The following is a 23,302-nucleotide window of genomic DNA, read 5'->3' as shown; positions in this document are numbered from 1 at the left end:
TGGGTAGACATTCAATAAATTAATGATAAATGACTTTTAAGTGTTTATTTCTTTCGTTTGGAAGCCTGGGTGTAATAGTGGGACCTGGGTACCATGAATATGCAGTACAAGAACCAGGTTTTGTCTAAGCAGCAGGTTTTATTTTAGCCTTGACATAAACACAGGAAAGTTCTATTCAAACACACCATACAATTCTTTGTCTACTTGGTATATAGTAGGGGTTGGCAAAAGAGTCCCACAGAGCTCAGTATGGAAGCTATAGTTTCCTTTTCTGACTATAGATTTCTTCTTTCAACTCAGAATCGATTACCAGTTTTTGAGAATCTTTGGCTCAGCTCAAAGCTAATTTCTATATCTCAACTGCATAGCTTGTATCATTAATCTAAGATAAATTATGATTATGAGATATTAACCTTCACCAATATTGGCTGGTTAACCTACAGAGGACAAGATGGTAGAACTCCTATTAGAGTAAGAAATAATAATTACTGTAACACAGTATTTTCCTAAACAAACAGTTTATGGATATCTTTGAAGTTGTAATCAGTATCTTTCACCTTTAGGGTATTCTATTTTTCTACAGAAACGGTCACGTTACTAGCCTATGAAATTAGATTCCATGTTGTAATAAACAGACAAAAGACAATCAAAGTACAATTTTTTAATAAAGATAATTACAAAAGATGGAAAAATCAGCTCAGAAAGGCCAATTACTTCTTTAATAGATCAGTTTTTTGACATAATAACACATCAATTTTAAATACTATCACGTAAAGCATGGTGGAGAAAACAAATTTTGCTTCATAATTAGAAAACTCACAATAAAACTTGCCAAGAAAAACAAAAACAAAGCCATTTTGAAAATAAATACAGTCCATGCCAAAGTAGTATAAAATGAAGCCAGAAGTCTTCAAAAAGAAAAAAACATTTTTCTTCCCAATATTTTCTCACATTTTTATGGTTTCTGAAAGTGGTGAGACTCAAATTCAAGGATTGCTGAGCTGCTCTGATTTGGCTCTGTTAAAAGACGCAATATGAAATATTAAAAGTTGCACAATCTCAGTTTAAATGCAATGACCGATAGATCAGTCCTATGGTTCCCACCAAGAAACATGTAAGCTGGTAGTGCCTTGAGTTTTTGGAGCACTGACTGCCTTGATCTTTTGAGTGGTTTTACAACCTATTCCAAGTCATTCTATGAAGGCTAACACAAAATTATGTGTGGCCAAGCATCTACATGCTTTCTGACAATACAAAGGTCACTTATGGTCTTTTAAAAAGTATGTTATACTAGCCCAGTGAGTCTTAAATTTACCTGTCTTATAACACCAAAAAAATCATGTATATAGAAATAAGAGCACCATGAAAGATGAGTGTCTATATAAAAGTTAACAGCAAAACAAGGCTTAGATAAATTATGTTCAAGAATATACACTGATCTATTTTAATACATTCAGTTAACACTGATTATTATTAGCTTTTGTAATTTTTTAAGGCATGCTACATAAATGAAAAACGAGCAAGTAAATGAAATATAAGCTAATGGTTAAGATACATATATACTATCTTACCTACCATACTAAAATTCAGAGCATCTAATAACAATCTACTGATGATATTCCAGGTTCATTTTAGTACTTCTCAAAGAATATATGTATACCCACCCCAATCCCAGTAAACATACTCATTATTTTTATAGCATATAAAAATTACTGGAAAAAGAATACAGCTTACCCTTTGGTATCTGTTTTTTCACCACTATTATCCTTGGATTTATCTTCCTCCTTAACATCTAAAAACAAAAATTGGGAAGAGATTAACACCTATTTTGAAATATAAAATTTACATATTTTATTTTAAAATATATCTTACTTAAAATATAAAAAACTGCCATATACAATATTATTGTTCATGAAGATGTACGAAATGACAGAGGTTCAGTATCACTGCAACATCATAGTCTTGCCCTTTAGGAGCTTTGCCCTATGGGATCACAGCATTCTAGGCAGGGTGTGCACTATGAGAAGTCCAGCCAACAGACACGTGCATAACACCATGACAGATCAGGAAAGGCTATGGCAAGTGGCCTCTGAGAGGCATTCTGAAGAACAAGTCGCTTTTGAGTGGGAAAAGGGAAGAAGTACCTTGAACAGAGGGAAAGCTCAAAAGGACTTTGAGGTAAAAAGGAATTAGGTTGGAAGGAAAAACTGCAAGACCAATTTGGCTGGAGTTTTGCAACAAGGGGACAGAATGTGATGAGGTCAGAGACAAACCAGAAGCTAAATTCTATTGCTTATATAACCAAGTCTTTTTTTTTTTTAAATAATGGTTAGGCTAGTACCCTTCTTTTCTAGTACCCTCTTTTCTTTTTTAAACTTTTTATTTTGTACCGGGGTATAGCTGATTAAGAACGTTGTGAGTTTCAGGTGAACTGTGAAGGGACTCAGCCATACATATACATAGCCATTAGTTTCTGAACTTTCACTATGTAAGTATCAGAACTTTACCATTTTAATAAAAATTAACAAAATATTAAGAGTAACACTATCCATTCAAGATCATTGAAACAAATTAGCCAAAATGTGCTAAATTTTTTCTTTAGATAAACCAATGAACCAAAGTTGTGAGGCACTGATTATAATACAAACATAAAGTAATATGTTTATTATGACATTTGTTTTGGCTTCTGGCTTAATTTTAGATATGTAAACAAAAGTGCCAAGTGGGGTTTGGGGAGGGATGAAGAGCAAAGAAATATTCCTAACTTTAGGTTCTGAACTATAGACTTTTAAAATTGTTTTCTATGGTAGTATTTCTTTCATCTGTATGTTGCAAGATTTTAACAAATGTAAGACACTATAAGAAGAATTTCATTATTAAACTAGGAAATTTAAGTATCAATTATTATCAGCAACGGAAGTATTTAGGAACTAAATACTGTGAGATTAATCCACCACCAGGCCATTAAAGCCAGATCAAAAGGCACTCTCATTTTCAGCTAAAACAGCAATGAGAGATAAGCACTCTAGTACACCCACTTTCCCATTTGGAAGAAAAAGCATAGAAAGATAAACAGTTAAAAAGCAAGAATAAGTGCCAGAAAGGAAGACAAACAAACAAACAAAAAATACAGAAAAGACAAATTGACAGAGAAAAGAAAAATACTAGAAAAATCCTACAGCTAAAGTTAAGTCCTTCTTACCTCAATTATAGCTAGAATTTCTGGATGTCAATCAGTACACAAGAGCAGACTGGAGCCATCATTGTAATACATTGTGAAGTTAAAATTATAAAATGATAGACAGAGAACAGTAGCCTATAGTGGAGTCAATCCACAAACAAAACAGAACTAGATGTGCAGACATGCTACAGACTCTGAACACTCTCTAGTGAAAAAAGAACATGAGAGCCAGCTTACTCACATAACTTCAATAGGATAGAAAAAGGATGTTTGCCCAGTACCTCTGAATCTTTTTTCCACATGCTACAGGGTAAAAATTAACAGGTCAACTAAAACCTGTGCTCCTCACTGTTACCTGCATATAGGTAGCAGGTATCCAGCAGGAAATGCACCAAGTACAAGAATCCAGGTATTTAAGATACTGCATTCTCTAGCCACGAGCAGGGAGATAAGTAAAGTTCCTAATGAGGTGTTATAATGTGAGGTGTTAAATAAAATGAATGAGGTATGTGTAAGGGCTCTGGCAACTCAGATAAAAGATAACACACTCTGAAAGCAAATTCAATGCCCTAAATCATCTATTTTCTCAACAGACAAATTGACAGATTTGTCTCAACAGACAAGACACATTTTTAAAGTTAAGACATCAGAAAGTATTACCTCCTTGTAACCCAGCTCTCAAATCCCTTCCCATCTTTCCACAGCTTTTATGTTTCTTTCAAATAATAACAAAGTCTGTTCTCTGAGCCTTTTCAAAATGGGGAAACTGGTCTAAGGTTATATAATGTGAGTCTTCTTTTATGCTTTATTCTCATCAAATAAACTTACAGGTAGTTACAAATTAGCTTAGAATTTCGGCTCTGCTCATGGGCTACACGTGGGTCTACAACCACTTTCTTCTCTCTCTTACTCAGTCTAGATCACAGTGCAATGTTCAATATTTTAAGCCTCTGTTGCCAAAAAGAGATAGTTTCCTGTATTGTAAAAGCAAATGTGACTAATAACATTTAGAGAGCTTTAATTAAAAGTTTACTTACGTGGGGGGAAAAAAGTCACCTATTTATTTAGCACACTCACCTATTTCTGATACTTGTGTAAGTATTTCAGGATCTTATAAAAATTGCCTGGTTGCTCACTTTCAAAAACTTACAATTAAAACATCTATAAAAAAATAAATCTGACCTGTTTTTTTGTCCTCTGTTTCCTTCTTGTCTTCTTCGATTCTAGCTTTTTTTGCTCCTTTCTTATGATCAGTCACATTTCTACGACCGCCTTCTCCTTCGTCCTCAGAATCTGAGAACTCTTCATCACAAGCTATTCGTTTGTCTGATGCTCGAACTGACACATTAAAAGATTTTTAATAAAATTTAGACAAAGGCTTTACAACAGGTTTTACAACTGTTAAGTGTACTGCTCTATAGAAGAACTAGCCAGTTATATTTAAAAGTAAGGATAACAGATTTTAAGATTATAACAATGCGTGGCTTGCCAAACATTGAAACTTTAGCTTTAATCTAGGAAGAAATAATTCAAAAGAATATGAAGAATATTAGAGGTTCTCATTGAAAAAAAAAAAAAAAACTTTGAAGGAAAAAAATATTGCTTTCCTGATAGGAAGTAGAAGTGATATCTTTAAATAAAAAGTAACATTTCAGAGCTGAGAGGGGAAGAAGAGAAAATAAGAAATATCATTTATGTCAATTATGTTAGAATGTCTATACCATAATAGCATACTATTAGGCTAAAAGCCTACAAATCATATTAAGTGGAATTAGATTGTAGAATCAAACAGAAGGTGCTTAATGTTATTCAACTTACTCTACACCTAAGTGGTTAATTTGTAGAAACTGAAATTGCTGACACTCAAATCAGGCTCTGAGACAAAGGAAGTTAAATCTACACAGGATTAAAAAAATGATGAAAATAAAGACAGTAATAATAGTGTGCTCATGAAAACAGGTGTAGTTCTTGGGCAACCAAAACCTTCAGTCTGTAGTGTGCTTTTAATAAACCTGAAAAATGTAACAGAATACACATCAAAGGACTATCTTACTAGAAATTCTCTTGTCTGGATCTTCTCCATCTTCATCTCCACTATCTTCATGAACTGCATCTTCTGGAATAGCTTGCATCTGGACGCCAGGTGCATGAGGCAACATGCGTAAATTTTCAAATAAACGCTGTCTAAATTACAACATGCATAGTTATTAGAAAAAAATATTTTCTTTCAAGTTCCTTTCCAATGTAAGAGGAAACTTTAAGCAAAATAAATTGCATCTTTTACCTAGTTTAACCTAAGAATTAAAATTGTAACATTTACTGGGTACTGATACTTTATCTATTAGTAACCTGTTTAATCCTCAAAATTTACAAGGTAGATACTAAATTTCATCCCCCATTTCAAGGATGAGGAAATATAAGCACAAAGGCAAATTAACCTGCCAAACTTCATGGAGTTAGTGTGTGGTAAGAGAGGGCACAAACCCAGACCTGTGTACTAACAATGTCTCTCCAGACTCTCTATTTCTTAGAGAAAGGTTTATCAAATGTTTCAATGAAAATAAATTTCACTTTTGTGTAAAGCAAGAAAATATACAACTTATAGTGCCCTTTTCAACAAAAAAGTCCATTTTAACTAACAGAAAATGGAAGTATTTTTGAGCTATGAATCTATTATACATTTTCCATTATTTTATAAAATTAAAGAAACCAACAGTCTTAAGGTTTCAAATACTTTTGACAAAAGGGAATACCTTATGTATAAACTGACCTACTGCACATGACCTTCTAAAAGCTTCAAAAGTTACATTAATAATGTTAATCAAATCAATTTGATGATGCCTTACTTTATCTTTTCCATATATTCTGGAGTGTTCTGGTTTGTCATGTTTGAAGGACTAATATGCAGTTTGAAGTCCGGTCCAAAATACTCAAAATAATCATTATATGGCAATTCTATTAAAAATAATGAAATAAAGTTACATATTAAAAGCTCAATCCATACACAAAATCCAGACTCAAGTTGTAAAATATTTCCAGAGAAAATATTTAAAAGTGAATACAAAATGAATTTAGTGACTGCTCTCCTATTTACACAGTTTTGGAATCAACTCTAATGACCTAACCGTCTTTTTTTACAAACAGACAGCTCATTCAATAAAGACATCATATAAGAACACTTACCGTTGGGAATCTCACAATCAAGGGCAACTGCAGTCTCATATGTCCAACACCGAGCAACGTTGCGGATTGTGTATCCACCTCCCCCAAGCATCAGTAATGGTAAATTGAAAGTTTTTACAACTTCTACACATTTAGCATGACCTAAGACAAAGAAGATTTGGGTAACAATATATTTACACACTGTAACAGCTGGGAAAGAAAAATTTAAAAAGATAACAAACAAAATTTTACTCAACCAAAACAGCTTTTCTAATATTTAAAAAACAAATAATACATAAAAATTTTAAGAAAATTTCTAGTCTAAACTTTCATCGAACACCTTTTACACAATATACAAAACTCATTAAGTAGACATAACTGGCTATGTTAACAAGAGTCCTTGATGGAAAAGTCAAATCTACAACTATATTAACATATAAATATAACACATTTTTATTAATGTGATATGAAGATCCTATGCTCTTATAAGGTTACGTGGGGGGAAAAATAAGTGAGGTTACAATGAAACATTAAGTACAACCTAATCTAAACTGATGTTTTGTCACCACTTTCCTCCATAGACATGAACAAAAAAATTACGTAAGACTATACAGCGTTCAGTTCAGTTCAGTTCAGTTGCTCAGTCATGTCCGACTCTTTGAGACCCCATGAATTGCAGCACGCCAGGCCTCCCGGTCCATCACCATCTCCCGGAGTTCACTCAGACTCACGTTCATCGAATCCGTGATGCCATCCAGCCATCTCATCCTCTGTCATCCCCTTCTCCTCCTGCCCCCAATCCCTCCCAGCATCAGTCTTTTCCAATGAGTCAACTCTTCGCATGAGGTGGCCAAAGTTACTGGAGTTTCAGCTTTAGCATCATTCCCTCCAAAGAAATCCCAGGGCTGATCTCCTTCAGAATGGACTGGTTGGATCTCCTTGCAGTCCAAGGGACTCGCAAGAGTCTTCTCCAACACCACACTTCAAAAGCATCAATTCTTCAACGTTCAGCCTTCTTCACAGTCCAACTCTCACATCCATACATGACCACTGGAAAAACCATAGCCTTGACTAGACGGACCTTTGTTGGCAAAGTAATGTCTCTGCTTTTGAATATACTATCTAGGTTGGTCATAACTTTTCTTCCAAGGAGTAAGCGTCTTTTAATTTCATGGCTGCAGTCACCATCTGCAGTGATTTTGGAGCCCAAAAAAATAAAGTCTGACACTGTTTCTACTGTTTCCCCATCTATTTCCCATGAAGTGATGGGACCAGATGCCATGATCTTCATTTTCTGAATGCTGAGCTTTAAGCCAACTTTTTCACTCTCCTCTTTTATCAAGAGGCTTTTTAGTTCCTCTTCACTTTCTGCCATAAGGGTGGTGTCATCTGCATATCTGAGGTTATTGATATTTCTCTGGGCAATCTTGATTTCAGCTTGTGTTTCTTCCAGTCCAGCGTTTCTCATGATGTACTCTGCATATAAGTTAAATAAGCAGGGTGACAATATACAGCCTTGACATACTCCTTTTCCTATTTGGAACCAGTCTGTTGTTCCATGTCCAGTTCTAACTGTTGCTTCCTGACCTGCATACAGATTTCTCAAGAGGCAGGTTAGGTGGTCTGGTATTCCTATCTCTTTCAGAATTTTCCACAGTTTATTGTGATCCACACAGTCAAAGGCTTTGGCATAGTCAATAAAGCAGAAATAGATGTTTTTCTGGAACTCTCTTGCTTTTTCCATGATCCAGCAGATGTTGGCAATTTGATCTCTGGTTCCTCTGCCTTTTCTAAAACCAGCTTGAACACCACCGAGTTCATGGTTCACGTATTGCTGAAGCGTGGCTTGGAGAATTTTGAGCATTACTTTACTAGCATGTGAGATGAGTGCAATTGTGCAGTAGTTTGAGCATTCTCTGGCATTGCCTTTCTTTGGGATTGGAATGAAAACTGACCTTTTCCATAGGTTATTTTAGATAGTGGTACTATGGACACTTTTCTTAACTTATTTAAATTATTACTATTAAAAACAACTTTAACAAATTTCTTTGTATAGAAATTTAAAAATAAAGTAAACCTAACATAAAAACAAATATTTCCTTTGGATGTCATAATTCAATAATCAGTTACGAGTCACTAGTAACTTCTTATATTATCATCATTCAGGAATATAAGTCAACCTTTAAAGCAAGAACAAAATCCTTCAATTACAGAAGAAACTGATACATGTTGAATATTTGGAAAAATCAAAATAAGTACAAAGGAAAAAACTACCTAAATTTCTATCATCTGAAGATGCCGCTGTTGTATTCAGTTGCTAAGTCATGTCCTACTCTTTGCAATTTCATGGACTGTAGCTCACCAGGCTCCCCTGTCCATGGGATTTCCAAGGCAAGAATACTGGAGTGGGTTGCCCTTTCCTACTCCAGGGAATCTCCCCAGTTTAAGGATCGAACCCATGAGTCTCCTGCATTGACAGGCAGGTTCTTTACCACAGAGCTACCAGTGAAGCCTCATCATCCAAAGATAGTTTTTTTTAATATTCCCTTCCAATTCTTTCTAATTTTTAAAAGCCTAATGTTTTCTTCATGTAACTGTAACTGTGGGCATTTTCATTAAGTATTCTTCAATGGTCATTATATGATTCACAATCCAATTTTTATTACAGCAATTACAAAAATGCATGCTTCTTATAATAGGGGAAAGCCATTTGGGTATTTTTAAAGATGAAACAAAAAAAAATTAACTTAAAGACTTCTAAGAAAGCTGGCTAAAAAAGGACATTTCCTTTTCTTTCATCTCAAAATCTGACAAAAATGATTATAAAGAGAGTTTTTTTAAAGGCTAAAACATAAAAATGAAGAATGGAGAACATACAATGGTAACGCTATAAATGAATAACAATATAAATGAAGATAGAAAGGAGACAGACAAGATGTAAACTGACTTCCGCAGACCTGAGAAATCTGAATGGAAGCTGGCACTGGAAAAAGCTTGGAATCAAGTTTAAGTTTTGGGATTGCAAATACCTTTACATGCTTTATACAACTTATATTCTATCAGTCAGCTGAAATATAATGTAGATTTACAGTAAGAGTAAATGCTGTAGCTTATAGTTATGAAAGCTATTACTTTTACATACAAAGGCAGTAAGAACTTTCAGAAAGTTAAGACAAGAAAATTGACAAATTAATGCACATTTTGAGTACATTAGATAGATTTTAAGAAGACCATACCGATTTTTGAGGAAACATAATTTCAAATCGTTCAACCTAATATAAGCAGAATAGATTGATTATGTAATAATTCTAATGCTGCCTGGCACAGGAACTATCCTAGTATTAAATAAAATAGTCTTTAAAATCTAAATTTTGTTACTAATTTCTGTTTAAGTCAATAGTAAGCAGTACTGGAAAAAGTTCTACCTGAGCTTCTTCACCTTTTATGAGAAAATTCAAGCAGAACATGAACTTGTTACCTAAAAGTTCACAAGGAAAACAACTCCAAAATCCTGTACAATATCCATGATTAATCACTACTAACCTACATACCATAAATTTTAAGAACTTATAAATTTTCAGATTTATTCTTACACCCTAGCAGCTCATGGTGATCTTTACTTTGGTCTGGACCTCTATCACGTTGATTGTAACACTTAAAAGCAAAGCAGAGCTCAACATTCTAACAGATCTACAGAGGAAATTCACCCAAACACGAACAAGTCACAAGGCTGTTCTTCAAGAAGGTAAAACTGATAGAAAACCTGATCCACCTTCATTTATTAATGAGTAAGGAGAAAACTAAGGAAATGACAAAATTGCACAGAAAAACAAGTTATGCAAAAGGAAAACTGAGCAAGCTGAACCCTGCTTTAATGTTTTTGATGATGCCATAAACAATGACTACGGCAGCTAAAATTCTGGTCTAGATTTAAACTGCAAAAATGGGATACTGGAAGGGTAAATGCATGTGTTAGGGACAAAGTGGTGACTCCCTTTTCTTTCACAATGGAAAGTGAATATACAAAGTTAAAATTAAGTTAAAAATAATAATACATCTTGCAGGATTCCCGGGGTGTCCAGTGGTTAAAACTCTTGGGCTTGCACTGCTGAGGGCCTGAGTTCAATCCCTGGTTGGGGAACTAAGATCCCACAAGCTGCACGGCATGGCCAAAAAAAATTTAAAAAGCTTGCATACTGTCTTAAGAAAGGTAAGCACCAAAAGAATCAACCAAAAATGTTGAAAATTATGCTAAGTATTATATGTGGAATCTAAAAAACAAAAAAACAAATATAACTAAACAGAAATAGTTACAGAAAACAAATAAGATAGTTTCAAGAGGGCAAAGAAACAGATGAAGGAGATTAAAAGGTACTATATAAATGAGAAACAGGTATGAAATATAGTGTTGGGAATACAGTCAATAGCAAAATAATATCTTTGCATGATGACTGATGACAACTAGACTTATTGTGGTTATCATTTGGAAATGTACAGATTATCAAATTACAATGCTGTGGACCAGAAAATAACTACTATAATGGTGCAGGTCAATTATACTTCAAAAACAATCAACAAACAAACTGACAGAAAAATAGATCAGATTTGTGATTACCAGAGGTGGGGAGGGGATTAGATGAAGATAATAAAAAGATACAAACTTCTAATTAAAAGATCTAGTATTAGGGATAAAAGGTACAACATGATGCAGATAATTAACACTGCTGTATGTTATAAATGAAAGCTATTAAAGACAGTAATCCTAAGAGTTCTCATCACAAAGAAAAATATATACATTTTCAATCTATTTCTTTAATGTTTTTACTACAGGAGGTGATGAGTGTTCACTAAACCTTCTGTGTTAATTAATCATTTCAGGATGCTGAAATCATGCTGTTGAAGTCAAATTATAATGTGCACCTCAAGCTTACACACGGCTGCATGTCAACTACATCTTAATAAAACCAGAATAAATAAATAAACAAATACAAGTTTAAAGAAAAGAAGAAAATCACTGCCTTGGTTGGGACAGCAACAAGTCTTACAAAACTGCTCATGTAAAAATGTATATAAAAATTTGACAAAATAAAAATAAAGTAAAAAAAAAAAAGACCTAATTTACTGAAACTAGATTAACTGTAATTATATAAATCAATTCGAAATACATACATACATATGCCAAAAACCCATAAAAAATATAAGACATATGTGGTTCCGTGTTAAGTAGCAGGTAAAAAACAAGTTTTTACAGGAAGTTCTTAGGAAGAAGAAAATTTTTTTTCTGGAGTATCACTCTTCAAATTGCTTACCTTTAACTGTCAAATTGAAGCAACCGAGTCTATCACCAGATAGTGAGTCTGCACCACACTGTAGCACCACAGCACTAGGCTGATACATCTCCATCACCTTTGAAATAATCTATGGATAAGGTAACAAATGTTAATATCTCTAAAAAAACATTTTAGAATTCCTCTTCATTTTAAAAAATAGTAATACTTACAGGCTTAAATATCTGGCCATATGATTCATCATCTATACCATCTCTCATTGGAAAATTGACAGCATAGTATTTGCCTTTTCCTGCGCCAATATCCTAAAATACATAGTGTAAGTAGATCTTAGAGAATACATCATAATGAAAAGTTTGACATATTTAATTAAAATATTTTTAAAAGATTAAAAGAGTAGGTAACAAACCCAATTCTGAATTCATCTTATAGGCTGAGAGAGGAAATAATACAGAATAAGTATGTATTTCAAAATTATAGATATTTATAAAGCTGAAAAGAACCAATTCTAGTTAATCTGTAATGATTATTTTGGGGAGGAAAGAAATTTAACACAGTTAAGGGCAGTTTGAAATTAAATATTACATTAACTCAAGAAATTTGTCATAAACAAAATACACAAGACAAATTTACCAGTCAAACTGTAGGAAACACAAACTCTGAGCCAAAGAACCCTGCAGGACAGTCCTGCATTGTCTCTAATGCAAAACCCTTCTTGTGGCTCACAATCTGGTATGAGTTGATGAGTACTTATAAGACTTTCTTGAAGTTTTAACAGCTACAGACTAAAACACTGAAATCTGTCTTATTTAACTGGGTTTGAAATAAATTTTATTTCTACTTGTTAAAAAAGTATCACTCAAGGCATTAATACCTCCCACAAGAGGCAAAGGAGAGAAACTGAGTTCCAGCTACACACACACAAAACATATATACTTATTTTATTAATTATAATTTATGCATGTGTAAATCTATGCTTATGTATATGTGTATAGATGTACACACACACACTATAAACAGGTGATCTTTGAACAACACTGGGGTATAAACAACAGCATAGTTGAAAACCTGAGTTTAACATTACAATCTGTCCTCCATACTCACAATTCTGCATCTATGGATTCAATTAACTGCAAGTTGTATAGCACTGAAGTAATTGCTTAGTGAAAAAAGTCCCTCAGAAGTTCAAAACCTGTGTTGTTCAAGAGTCAACTGTATATTTTTAGAAGAGATGGTAGAGACATTTTTCATGTGTTTTAAATTACAATTGACCTGTTTTACAAAACAAGGGTTTGAATGGTGGGTCCACTTTTATGCAGATTTTTTTTCCAATAAATGTATTAGAAAATTTTTCTGGAGATTTGAAACAACATGAAAAAACTTGTACATGAACTGCAGTATAGAAATATTTTGAAAATTAAGAAAAAGGTATGTCATGAATGCATAAAATATATGTAGATATACATATACAAAATATGTTAATTGGCCATTTATGTTATCATGAAGGCTATTAGTATTCATGCTTTTGGGGAGTCAGTCATATGCAGATTTTCTTTTTTTTTTCTCATTTATTTATTTATTTTTTTAATTTTAAAATCTTTAATTCTTACATGTGTTCCCAAACATGAACCCCCCTCCCACCTCCCTCCCCATCATATGCAGATTTTCAATTACAGGAGAGTCAGCATCCCACATCCCCTTGTTTTTCAAAGGTCAACTGAATAATGTCTCAATATTTATGAATTTTTAGGATTACTAAAACAAATACATGTTATTCCCTTTTTTCTCATGGAAAAATCTCAGCTTGAATCCATTTTTTAAGAAGCATAGTTTACCCTTCAATATTAGAGTTACTATGATCCAACTTTCGATGAAAAAGCATGAAATTACACACCCACTCCCACAATTTCTCTTAAAGAATCTAAATTTTTATATAACTAAATATAAACTAAACACATATGGACAAACTAAAATGCTGTAAATCCTGAGACTTCTGTAGTAAAAAAACATAGTTGGAATATACACTGACATTAAGATTTCAGAATACAGAAAGTTGGTCAGCACTTCTCACTCGAGTTAAAAGTGAATTAAAAGCACTTCTCACTCACAGTTCAGAACTGCGCCCTTACTGGACCAAGTTTTATACCCTCCGTAAGTGCTAGTTTATCACACCTTTGTTTTTTTTCTTCCATGTAGACTACTGATCTAATAATAATGCAAGCATAGTTTTAACAACAATCTAAACTCACAGTAGACTTCTTTTCTGATTTAGAATAAATTCTCAGGTAGAAAAGGTAACGTTTACTAAATTATATAATACTTGAGCTTCATGAAAGTCCAAATACAACAACACATACAATGTAGGAAACTGATTTTAGTTTCCTAAACTTGGGGATATCTTTTAATATCTAAAGGGAAAAGAAATGTGACATTTCATAGGAGTATAAAATCTTGAGAGGAAAAGAGATGTTGCAAGTCATTTTCAATCTTTAAAACACACATATTCCAGTATCTTCCAACTTCAAACAATTCTAAGTACACTGTCAGAAATTAAAGAGAGGCTTCCACTGCCATTTCTGAGATGAGTTAAAATTATACTGCAAGACACTATTTCTTTAAGCTTAAAGCTGGGAAAGTTTTTGCTTAATTTCAATCATAGTGCAATGGTTACAGACAAATTCTGCTGGTTTAGAGCAGTGGTTCTTGAATTTTAGTGTGCAGAGTAGAATCATTCAGAGCTTCTGGAGTCTGAGAATATGTGCTTTTAAGGTCTCAGGTATAACTGACTCTGCCAGTTTAGGGTCACTGGGAATCACCGGTCTGTAAGATAAGACCAAGTGGGGAAAGGCACTGGATGAGCTAGCATGGCAAGAAAGAACTGAAAACATAAACTATTTTAAAAGCCACATAACTGAAACTGAAATAAGTGAAACAAATGACCTCCTACACACTTATGGGTAAAGAAAAGTTTCACCATCTGCACTCTTACTAAAAGAATACAACCTTGTGATCAAACAATTAAATCATATATTTGAAGACTACTTTAAGCCCACTTCAAACTTTTGGTTGTGAAACTCTAACATAATGATATACCACAGACTTAAAACTTACCTTAACATAATAGTTTAGGACTAATGTTGAATGGCATGCTAAAAGAAATCTCCCATATAATACAGCTAAATTAAAAGCAGCTGTATAAATTTTTGAATAAACTTCAATGTGCATGTAGTTTGGTTCAAAAAACAAAACCTCTAGTGAAGCAAAAAGGAAAAAAAAAAAGGTGGGGGGAACTTCAAAGCACTAAATGAAAGACGATAACAGAAATATAATAGAAATAAATGTGCTTAATATATAAATAGGCAGGCAGGATAAGCTATAATATTCTTTTTCTCTCTAAACTGCGAGGGAGTTGGGGGATAGGAATGAGGGAGCAGAGAGGAAAGCCTAAAGAAAAAAAGACATCGAAGTCTGAGTAATTGATGATGAATCACAAAAAGAGGGCAATACAAAAACCTTAAAAAGACTCAAGTCAATTATTTTATCCCACCAATCTTTATATTCAATAGCAATATAGGCTACAATCAAGTAGGTTTTGAAGATTCAAACTTAACATTAAAAAAACTGCTTCATGCTTTGTGGATGTTCAAAAGTATTTATTCAACCAAATAAAAAGCTCAGCAAAAGAACGCCCTTAAAATTATTGAATTTTTGCTTATAGTCAGCAAAAAAGCGAATTACAACGTTACAGCACATAAAAATGACCTAATCCTTCATATAAGCTTCAAATTAATGATCCAGAAAAATATTAGTTCAGGTGTAAGATTACTAACCTCCTCTAAGGTTCATCTCATAACATTTATTCAGACAGAATTCAATCTTACCCTTAAGTCTCCTGTTCCAGGAAAGTATTCCCCATACTTATGGAATGATACAGTCATTACACGATCTGTTGTATAAAAAGCCTCCTCAACACCATCACCATGATGGATATCAATATCAATATATAAGACTCTCTGATGATACCTGAAAACAAAGTTTTCAAAAAGGTTTTAAGACAGGAAGAACTACCATGGATTCAGGAAATCTGTTTTTCAGCTCCTGCATTCCAAAATGTTTAATCTCCTTTCTTTTCTTTACTTCTAGCCTAAGAGACCATTCAAAGAGACCATCCTTATTCAAGTTAGAGATTGAACCTCAGATCTTACAAATCTTCTCTTTATACCCTTTACATCTAGGTAAGAAAATGTATTTACTTTCTGAAATCTCTCTTATTCTGCTTTGAAAACATAGTGTATGTTTCTATGTATTTATAAATGAAGATTACACCTTAGTTAAAATTGCTACTGTAAAGCATCTCGCATCTCTCTAGTAAATCTTTAGTATTATAAAATAGGGTGTGACACAGTTCAAATGTGGACAATGGCTTCTGTACAGTCTTTGGAACATATTTTTTTTTACATTTTTAAATGACTGAAAATATGATCAAAACATTAATTTCATGCTATGTGAACAATTAAAAGACATTTAAATTTCAGTGTCTGTAAGTAAAGTGTTAATGAAATATGGCCATGCTTGTTTGCTCACTATTCTCTATGGCTTCTTTTCCATTTCAACTGGATGGCTGTGACAGAAACCGCAGTGCTGCCTGGAGAACGGCCAAGCACAGCAGAATCCGAACGCATTTTAAGAGTCACCCACACCATCATCCCGGACACCTTATATTAGTGATAACTCACATCAAAACAAGCAATGAAGAAAGTGGATGTCGTATATCATCCTTTCAAGGCACAAGCAAGTGATGATTTTTATGGAATTAGATGGCATAATACTATCATTCATTTCACAATACTACCACAGCCATGTTAAAAGAATGTAATACATACAGGCTGACAAAACAAGACTAAGCCCTCACAAGAACATCCTTAACTCACAGGAAAGCAACACTCAGAAACTTAGAAAATAATGTCTCATCATAGACTTTCTTTAAAATAATAAAATAAAAATAGCGTGAACGGGATTCCCTCATAGCCCAATTTGTAAAGAATCTGCCTGCAATGTGGGAGACCTGGGTTCGATCCCTGGGTTGGGAAGATCCCCTGGAGATGGGTATAGCTACCCACTCTGGTATTCTGGCCTAGAGAATTCCATGGACTGTATAGTCCACGGGGTTGCAAAGAGTAGGACACGACTGAGTCACTTTCACATAGCGTGAACAAAGTGTCTGAATGGCTCAAAAGCTGTTTGCTGTTAGTTAAATCAAGTTTGTACCAGTTGAAGAAATGTGTCCAGAGAAACTAAACTAAGCTTGTTGACTACTAGCATGTGGGCAAGAACTACTGCTCTGAGATGATGACACAGGAACCAACACCAACAGTGAGTTAAAACAAGGCAAATGATTTCAAGTGGTTTTTCCTTGGCTCTCTATTAGTCAAGTAACACAGCTCAGTTGTTTATTGAGTCAATACCAAACTTTAAGTGACTGAAAAATCAGCCTTTATAAATAGTATGCATGGAATAACATCAGGCAAGAACATTTTCAATTTGAGAAAAATACCAATTTGTTACAATCTGAAGTAGAATCAGCTAAGATGTGTTATCTAATGAGAGTTAAAAAAAAAAGTCTAACTTTGTAACTCTCCAAAATTACAAATACCTCTATAGATCTTTCTCTCCAACTGACAGTCAAGAAAAACTTTAAAACTGATTCCTTTAGCAATTTAGAGATAATTATATCCATTAGTAGAGAACAAAACCTCACTCTATAAGGGAGCTAGGCAGTGAACTGTCACATTTAATAGGTAAACAAATTTCAACACAGGTTTCAAAATTTTTTTCTTGAAAGTTAAAACTTACAAAATGTTAAAACACAAACTTCTAGGGTCACGTCATTTTTTTTCAACAGTTAGAACTACATCTTCAATCTAAACTGTCAAGCTACTTCTAATACTTTTAGGAAGGTACTTAATAAACTCTCAGACATCAATATGCACTTCTCATTCTTAATAATCCAAGAACTAGCCAAATTTCCTACATTTTTACAATGGTTTGGAATGAATCTGTACATGATTTTTTCACTATTTTCAAACCATTGTTCATGTTTTAAAAAAAGGCACAGGTTTTTATTATGAATTAAAGCACTTTTTACAGGAAAAATGTCAAACACAATGAACTTACTTTAGTAATTCAAGGATGGCAAGCACAATATCATTAACATAACAGAATCCTGATGCTTCTGATTTCTTAGCATGATGTAATCCTCCAGCCCAGTTAACAGCCATATCAGTTTGTTGTCGGTTTAACTTCACAGCACCAGCTAACAATTAAAGATAGGAGAAATTTTTAAATGTTCAAAATTAAAAGTTACTATAACTAGACAAAAGCCCTAGAGGAAAGAGGATGTTATGCATAAACAAATGAGTATAAAATCATAAGAGGATCACTGCCATGGGCACTAACAGCTTCTCTTTAGGTAACTATTTTCCTGTAGCTGTGATCTGGTTAAATAAGAGCACATAGCTGGAAAGCGGTAGTGACAATGGTAGCTAGAAGAAAGGGAGGAAAAAGAAATCTCTAAGTGAACATGCGACTGAAGTAAAAAGCTGCAAATAAAAAGTTTGCGACATTATGATCACAAAACTGGGGGGGGGTGCACGCCATTGAAAACAACTGTAACTGTAGACAAACAAATATCTCAAAAAATACACACAAGTTTAAATCAACTTTTAAATTTGATGAAATCAAGACACTTACCAACTGAGCCACCAGTTGAAAGCTGACAAAACTCAAAAAGTCCATCAAACACTGGACAGTCCTCTCCGACATTAACTGTGGAAGACGGATTTCATTAATTTCAATCCATTCTGTGAATCAATGAAAGCCTTTTCTTACAAAAACTATATCCTAAAAATAACATTTGTTTGATGCAATCATAAAACATACGTATCATAGTAGTAAAGTTTGCAATTTTATCCAAGGCAGTTAAAATATTATGTCTGCAATACCACCACCAATTCTTAACATGATTATCTGTGGAAAATATCTGCTTTTTAAACAAATCAATAGCTATCAAAATAGAAAAGGTATTTGGGGTCATTTAATTAAAATATGAGGTTAAATTTCCTAGGCATTTCTCCTTAAATATAGAACAGTAAATTAATCAAAATCCTAAAAAGTTTAAATTTAAGCTCAATTGCTTTATGATTTACATTCTTTAAAACTCCTTTAAGTATACAGAACATCCATAACTTTGAAATGTACTGATCACCAAAAAAATGTAACAGTGGGTTGCCCACATCCATGGTTAGTGTTAATCTTAAAAGATGGTAAGAATTCCCTTAAGCTCCTGACAGCCAAGATACAGATGAAAGAGGTACTTAAGGCACAAGGAGACAACACGTGCATATAGATATACAGCACATCACAACATATTTAGCTTCTTGGTACTTAGAGGATGAAATGGACATAGACTGTACAACCCATTCTCAGTTCTCCTCACCCCTCAATTTATATCCTCTTCAAGAAAAAGGGGCATTACTCTGTATAGGTTTGCACATCCTTTATTTATTTTAACATATACATTTTAGCTTCCTGCTATTCAGATATGATCATTATCTTAATACAATTCAGTATTATGTAAATTTAAAACCAATCCTGTTAGTTCATTTACCTTAGGGCTAACTATGACTTAACCTAAGCCTAAATCCCCATTGAAAAAACAGGGGCAAATAATATCTATTAATATTTGTAATACAACATCTTATTGAATCAAATGAGATAAACAAAATGTACATCACATTCTATGAATTTATAAGATGTCTAGCAACTACACTTAATTTAGTATTACTGAACAAATAATAGTTTTCTTTTAACAAAATCATTAATGAAGTCCATCAATAAAAACATCGGAATGAACGCCAGTATCAAGCTTTAAAAAACATTGTTCTAGTCATTTTAGAAAGACATCTTGCACTCTATCTTCCTGCATTCAATCTCTAATAATAAAATATCTACAAAAGATAACACTGGTAGAAGAGAGTCAAAAGCTTCATTGATACAACAAAGGGAAATAAAGATATACGTACAACTGTCCCTTGGTATCAACAAGGTATTGTTTTTAGGACCCGGATGATAGCAAATTCTGGGGATGCTCAAATCCCTCATAGAGTATTTTCAGACAACCAATGGAACATCCTCCCATATATTTAAATCATCTCTGATTACTCACAATATTTAATACAATAATAGCTGTATTAAGTTGAAATAAGTTGTATTAAGTTGAAGGTAGATAGTTTTAACGGAGAAGGCAATAACAACCCACTCCAGTACTCTTGCCTGGAAAATCCCATGGACGGAGAAGCCTGGTGGGCTGTAGTCCATGGGGTCACTAGGAGTCGGACACGACTGAGCAACTTCACTTTCATGCATTGGAGAAGGAAATGGCAACCCACTCCAGTGTTCTTGCCTGGAGAATCCCAGGGACGGGGGAGCCTGGTGGGCTGCTGTCTATGGGGTTGTACAGAGTCGGACACGACTGAAGTAACTTAAGTAGCACCAGCAGATAGTTGTAAATGCAACGTAAACAGCTGCCCACAAGAGGTAAATTCAAGTTTTGCTTTTTTGGAACTTTCTGGAATAGTCTGGATTAAAGCACACAAATAGAAGACAAGAAACATACACACCAAACTACTGCCAAAGTACAGTCATATTTTTAAAAGCAGGGGAATGAGGTTTCCCTACCAACATCCACTATCTCAGAGTTAACATGGAACCAAACCAAAGAGCAAAGAACATCCAAATAACTCTTTGGCAGTTCGGCAGACCAATAAGCTTCAGGTAGGCTGTTTCTTTTTTTTTTTTTAAAGCAGCTTTAGTATTGTCACAGGGACTTTTAAAAATAAATAAATAATAAAAATAATTAGATCAGGAAAATATCTAGATTTAGGTAACTCTAATTGCAAGTTCTGAAAGTACTTATTTATACTTATCACTACTAATATATACTTTTAACAAAGAAACGTACATCTCTGCATCTGCTTACTATACTCAGACATGTTATCTGGTCTTATTGAACGTAGAAATTTGATGTACTCATCACTGTGGTATTTTGTCATTTCTTCAGCAGTGGCTTTATGGGGCCTCTGTGAAGAAAAATAAATGTCAGAATTGTGGAATTACAACTGGTTAGATCAAGGTTACCAAACACAAAGTATACAATGTCCCCTACCACTACTCTCAAAAGAACTAGGTCTGCCAGAATTAAAAGAGATACATTTCAAAGCAAATCCAAATTTATACATATGTGTTTCAGAAAGCAGTAATCAATTTTAAAAACAATATTCCTTTTAAAAGGATTACACAGGTCTAACACCAACTGTGAATTAATCACTCCTTTTTTTTAGTGGAAACGGCTCAATCCTTCTAAAGACTCTACTTTCTAACATCCTTCTAAAGACTCTACTTTCTAACATTCTCTACCATAAACCTTCTGCTTCATTGCCAGTAATTTCATCACTGACCATTAATTTTCAGGAAGGTTGAGACTCATCCAGGTAAAATGAGACTCATTTTCTATTAGTTCATGACCTCTCTTCCTTTTCCTTTGACTATCCTAATCATCTTTGTTCCCAGGAAGTTCACTTCATTTATGACACCCTTCTTCCACAAGGCTTCCTGAATGCAAGTCCTATTCAACTCTTCTCTAAATGTTTATAATCTCAAAGAAAGAAGCTTACATATATTGCCCAACACTGCTCACTGCTCCAAGCTGTCCTATTCTCCCCAGCAGACAGGAACTGTCACATCTTATATCTGTCTGTCTAAATTCTTATCTTTTCTGCACAACAGACACTTTGCATGCTTACTAATACAGTGTTTCATATGCCAACAAATATTTGTACAATTAATTTTCTTCCTAATTCTGTTGTAATAATCCCAGATCAACTCTTCAGCAGCATAGACAGGTCAATAATTATTTTAACAAAAATATTTAGTATGCTAAATTGAGTTGGCCTCTAGTTATGGGAAAACCTGGGGGAGGGAGACTGTTTTTTTAAAATGGGTTGAAGGAAAAAGGGAAAAAGGAGGCCACAGCTCCCACATTCTCAAGTTCTCTCTGAAAACTGAAACAAAGAAAGAGGACTTTCTGTTTCCTTCCAGTCCTTTTCATCTGCTAACTGCCCTCCAACTTTGAAAACAAAGTTTCAAAGCAATGGTAAAAAACAAAGAAAACAATATTTAGCAAAAGGTATACTCACATATATTTCCATTTTTCTATATAAGCCATAATTTAGCAGCAAGTTATGGGTCATGCGGATCCTATGAGGTTTCATGGGATGACCCTGTCCGTAATAATAATTTCCAATATCACCTAAAAAAGGAAAGACAAAATGAACAATACAGACAAGAGAATCTTAATGAACCACTTACTGTTCACTATTAAAGATGTCACCTAAATAAAATAAGCTTTATTTAAAATATTAAATAATATTAAATTTTGCAACTCTCAAACTATTAGAAAACCAAGATACTATGCATGCTTTTACACAGTCGGGACTCCATCAATACATTATGTTTGTTCAAATATTAAGGCCAGCAAGCTTTTCTGATTTTTAGTTTACTAGAAGTTTGGGATTAGCATAAATAAAATATTCTTTACTCAAATTACAAAAAGGAGTTACTATTCCTTAAAGTGACACCTGCTTTTAGTATTCAATGGCAAATTCAGATGCGTAAGGTACGTAGGGAGTTTCATGAGTATGACTTATTGCTTCTTAGATGATTCACTGGCATCCTCAAACCCTGTATAGTTGGTATTACGGAGGCTGAAATGTTTCATACATCCATATTGGTCAATAAGGAATTTTGGTAACTGAAACTGGGATCCTAAATAAAGTTTTCTTATGACATACTTACTACATTTTTCAGGATAATGAGAATATTTTGCCTCTTTCTTCATGATTAAAAAATTATAATTCCTATCTTTTATGATATGTCATATTCCAGGTCTTAACAATTTACATATAAGGTTTACTTTAAATAACACCAAAATCCCAGATTTTTGCCTACCAAATTCCAATAAAATACTTTAAGGTACGTAAAGAGCCAGTGTTTCTATAATAAAAAGTGTTAAGGATGCCACTTAAATATACACCATTTTTCTAATGCAATGGGCAATTTTTACAACAATGTTTATTAGAAATTACTTTCAGTACTAATTCTAGTTTTTAAATAACCAAGTCTAAAATTTGAGCCAATCTGATTGCAATGGTTTGAACTCATGGTTTGTTTAATTACACTGAATTAAGAACTTCTGCTTCTCCCTTCCATGTATTTTAATAGTAGTTCAGGATGAACATTCACTTTTACAACACTGTAACATACTAGTTTCTAATACTAGTACTAACTGATTTTGTTGGTGCTGCACCTTTAATTTACTTAACTCTTCATCTTCAAAACAAGCTTTCCTCTGAAAACAATTCGTATATATACATGGTCAACCTTTCTTAATCTGTGCCAACAATAAATCTAAGACAATACAGACAAGTAGCAAAGCAGAGCTATGGGGATACGGTTCTGCATTTATCACAGTTCAGAGGCTATGAGAGTACAGGAAACTAACAGTTAATTTCCTAGCTGTAAAGCTCTGCTTTATATCATGACAATACACATAAAG

At 33.7% G+C, this 23,302-nt stretch overlaps 1 protein-coding gene across 1 annotated transcript in view; it reads right to left on the bottom strand.

The window, feature by feature from the left end:
• Positions 1-719: 719 nt before the first annotated feature.
• The window catches only part of HDAC2 (histone deacetylase 2), a 33,862-nt gene continuing 11,279 nt past the window's right edge, over positions 720-23,302 (bottom strand). Inside the window, exons 2-14 of the mRNA XM_068984932.1 lie at positions 21,885-21,997; positions 20,651-20,768; positions 18,382-18,456; positions 17,806-17,944; positions 15,513-15,654; positions 11,844-11,936; positions 11,653-11,761; positions 6,365-6,505; positions 6,028-6,136; positions 5,235-5,365; positions 4,364-4,519; positions 1,735-1,792; positions 720-1,017 (exon numbers count right to left, since the gene is read on the bottom strand). Of these exons, the coding sequence (XP_068841033.1) occupies positions 987-1,017; positions 1,735-1,792; positions 4,364-4,519; positions 5,235-5,365; positions 6,028-6,136; positions 6,365-6,505; positions 11,653-11,761; positions 11,844-11,936; positions 15,513-15,654; positions 17,806-17,944; positions 18,382-18,456; positions 20,651-20,768; positions 21,885-21,997 (1,415 nt within the window). The 3' untranslated portion in view covers positions 720-986. The remainder of the gene's footprint in view (positions 1,018-1,734; positions 1,793-4,363; positions 4,520-5,234; positions 5,366-6,027; positions 6,137-6,364; positions 6,506-11,652; positions 11,762-11,843; positions 11,937-15,512; positions 15,655-17,805; positions 17,945-18,381; positions 18,457-20,650; positions 20,769-21,884; positions 21,998-23,302) is intronic.

Source organism: Capricornis sumatraensis, chromosome 13 (assembly GCF_032405125.1).
Source record: "Capricornis sumatraensis isolate serow.1 chromosome 13, serow.2, whole genome shotgun sequence".
Classification (NCBI taxonomy): Eukaryota; Metazoa; Chordata; class Mammalia; order Artiodactyla; family Bovidae; genus Capricornis; species Capricornis sumatraensis.
The sequence above is the reverse complement of the archived record's forward strand: the minus strand, read 5'-3'. Positions and strand labels throughout refer to the sequence as shown.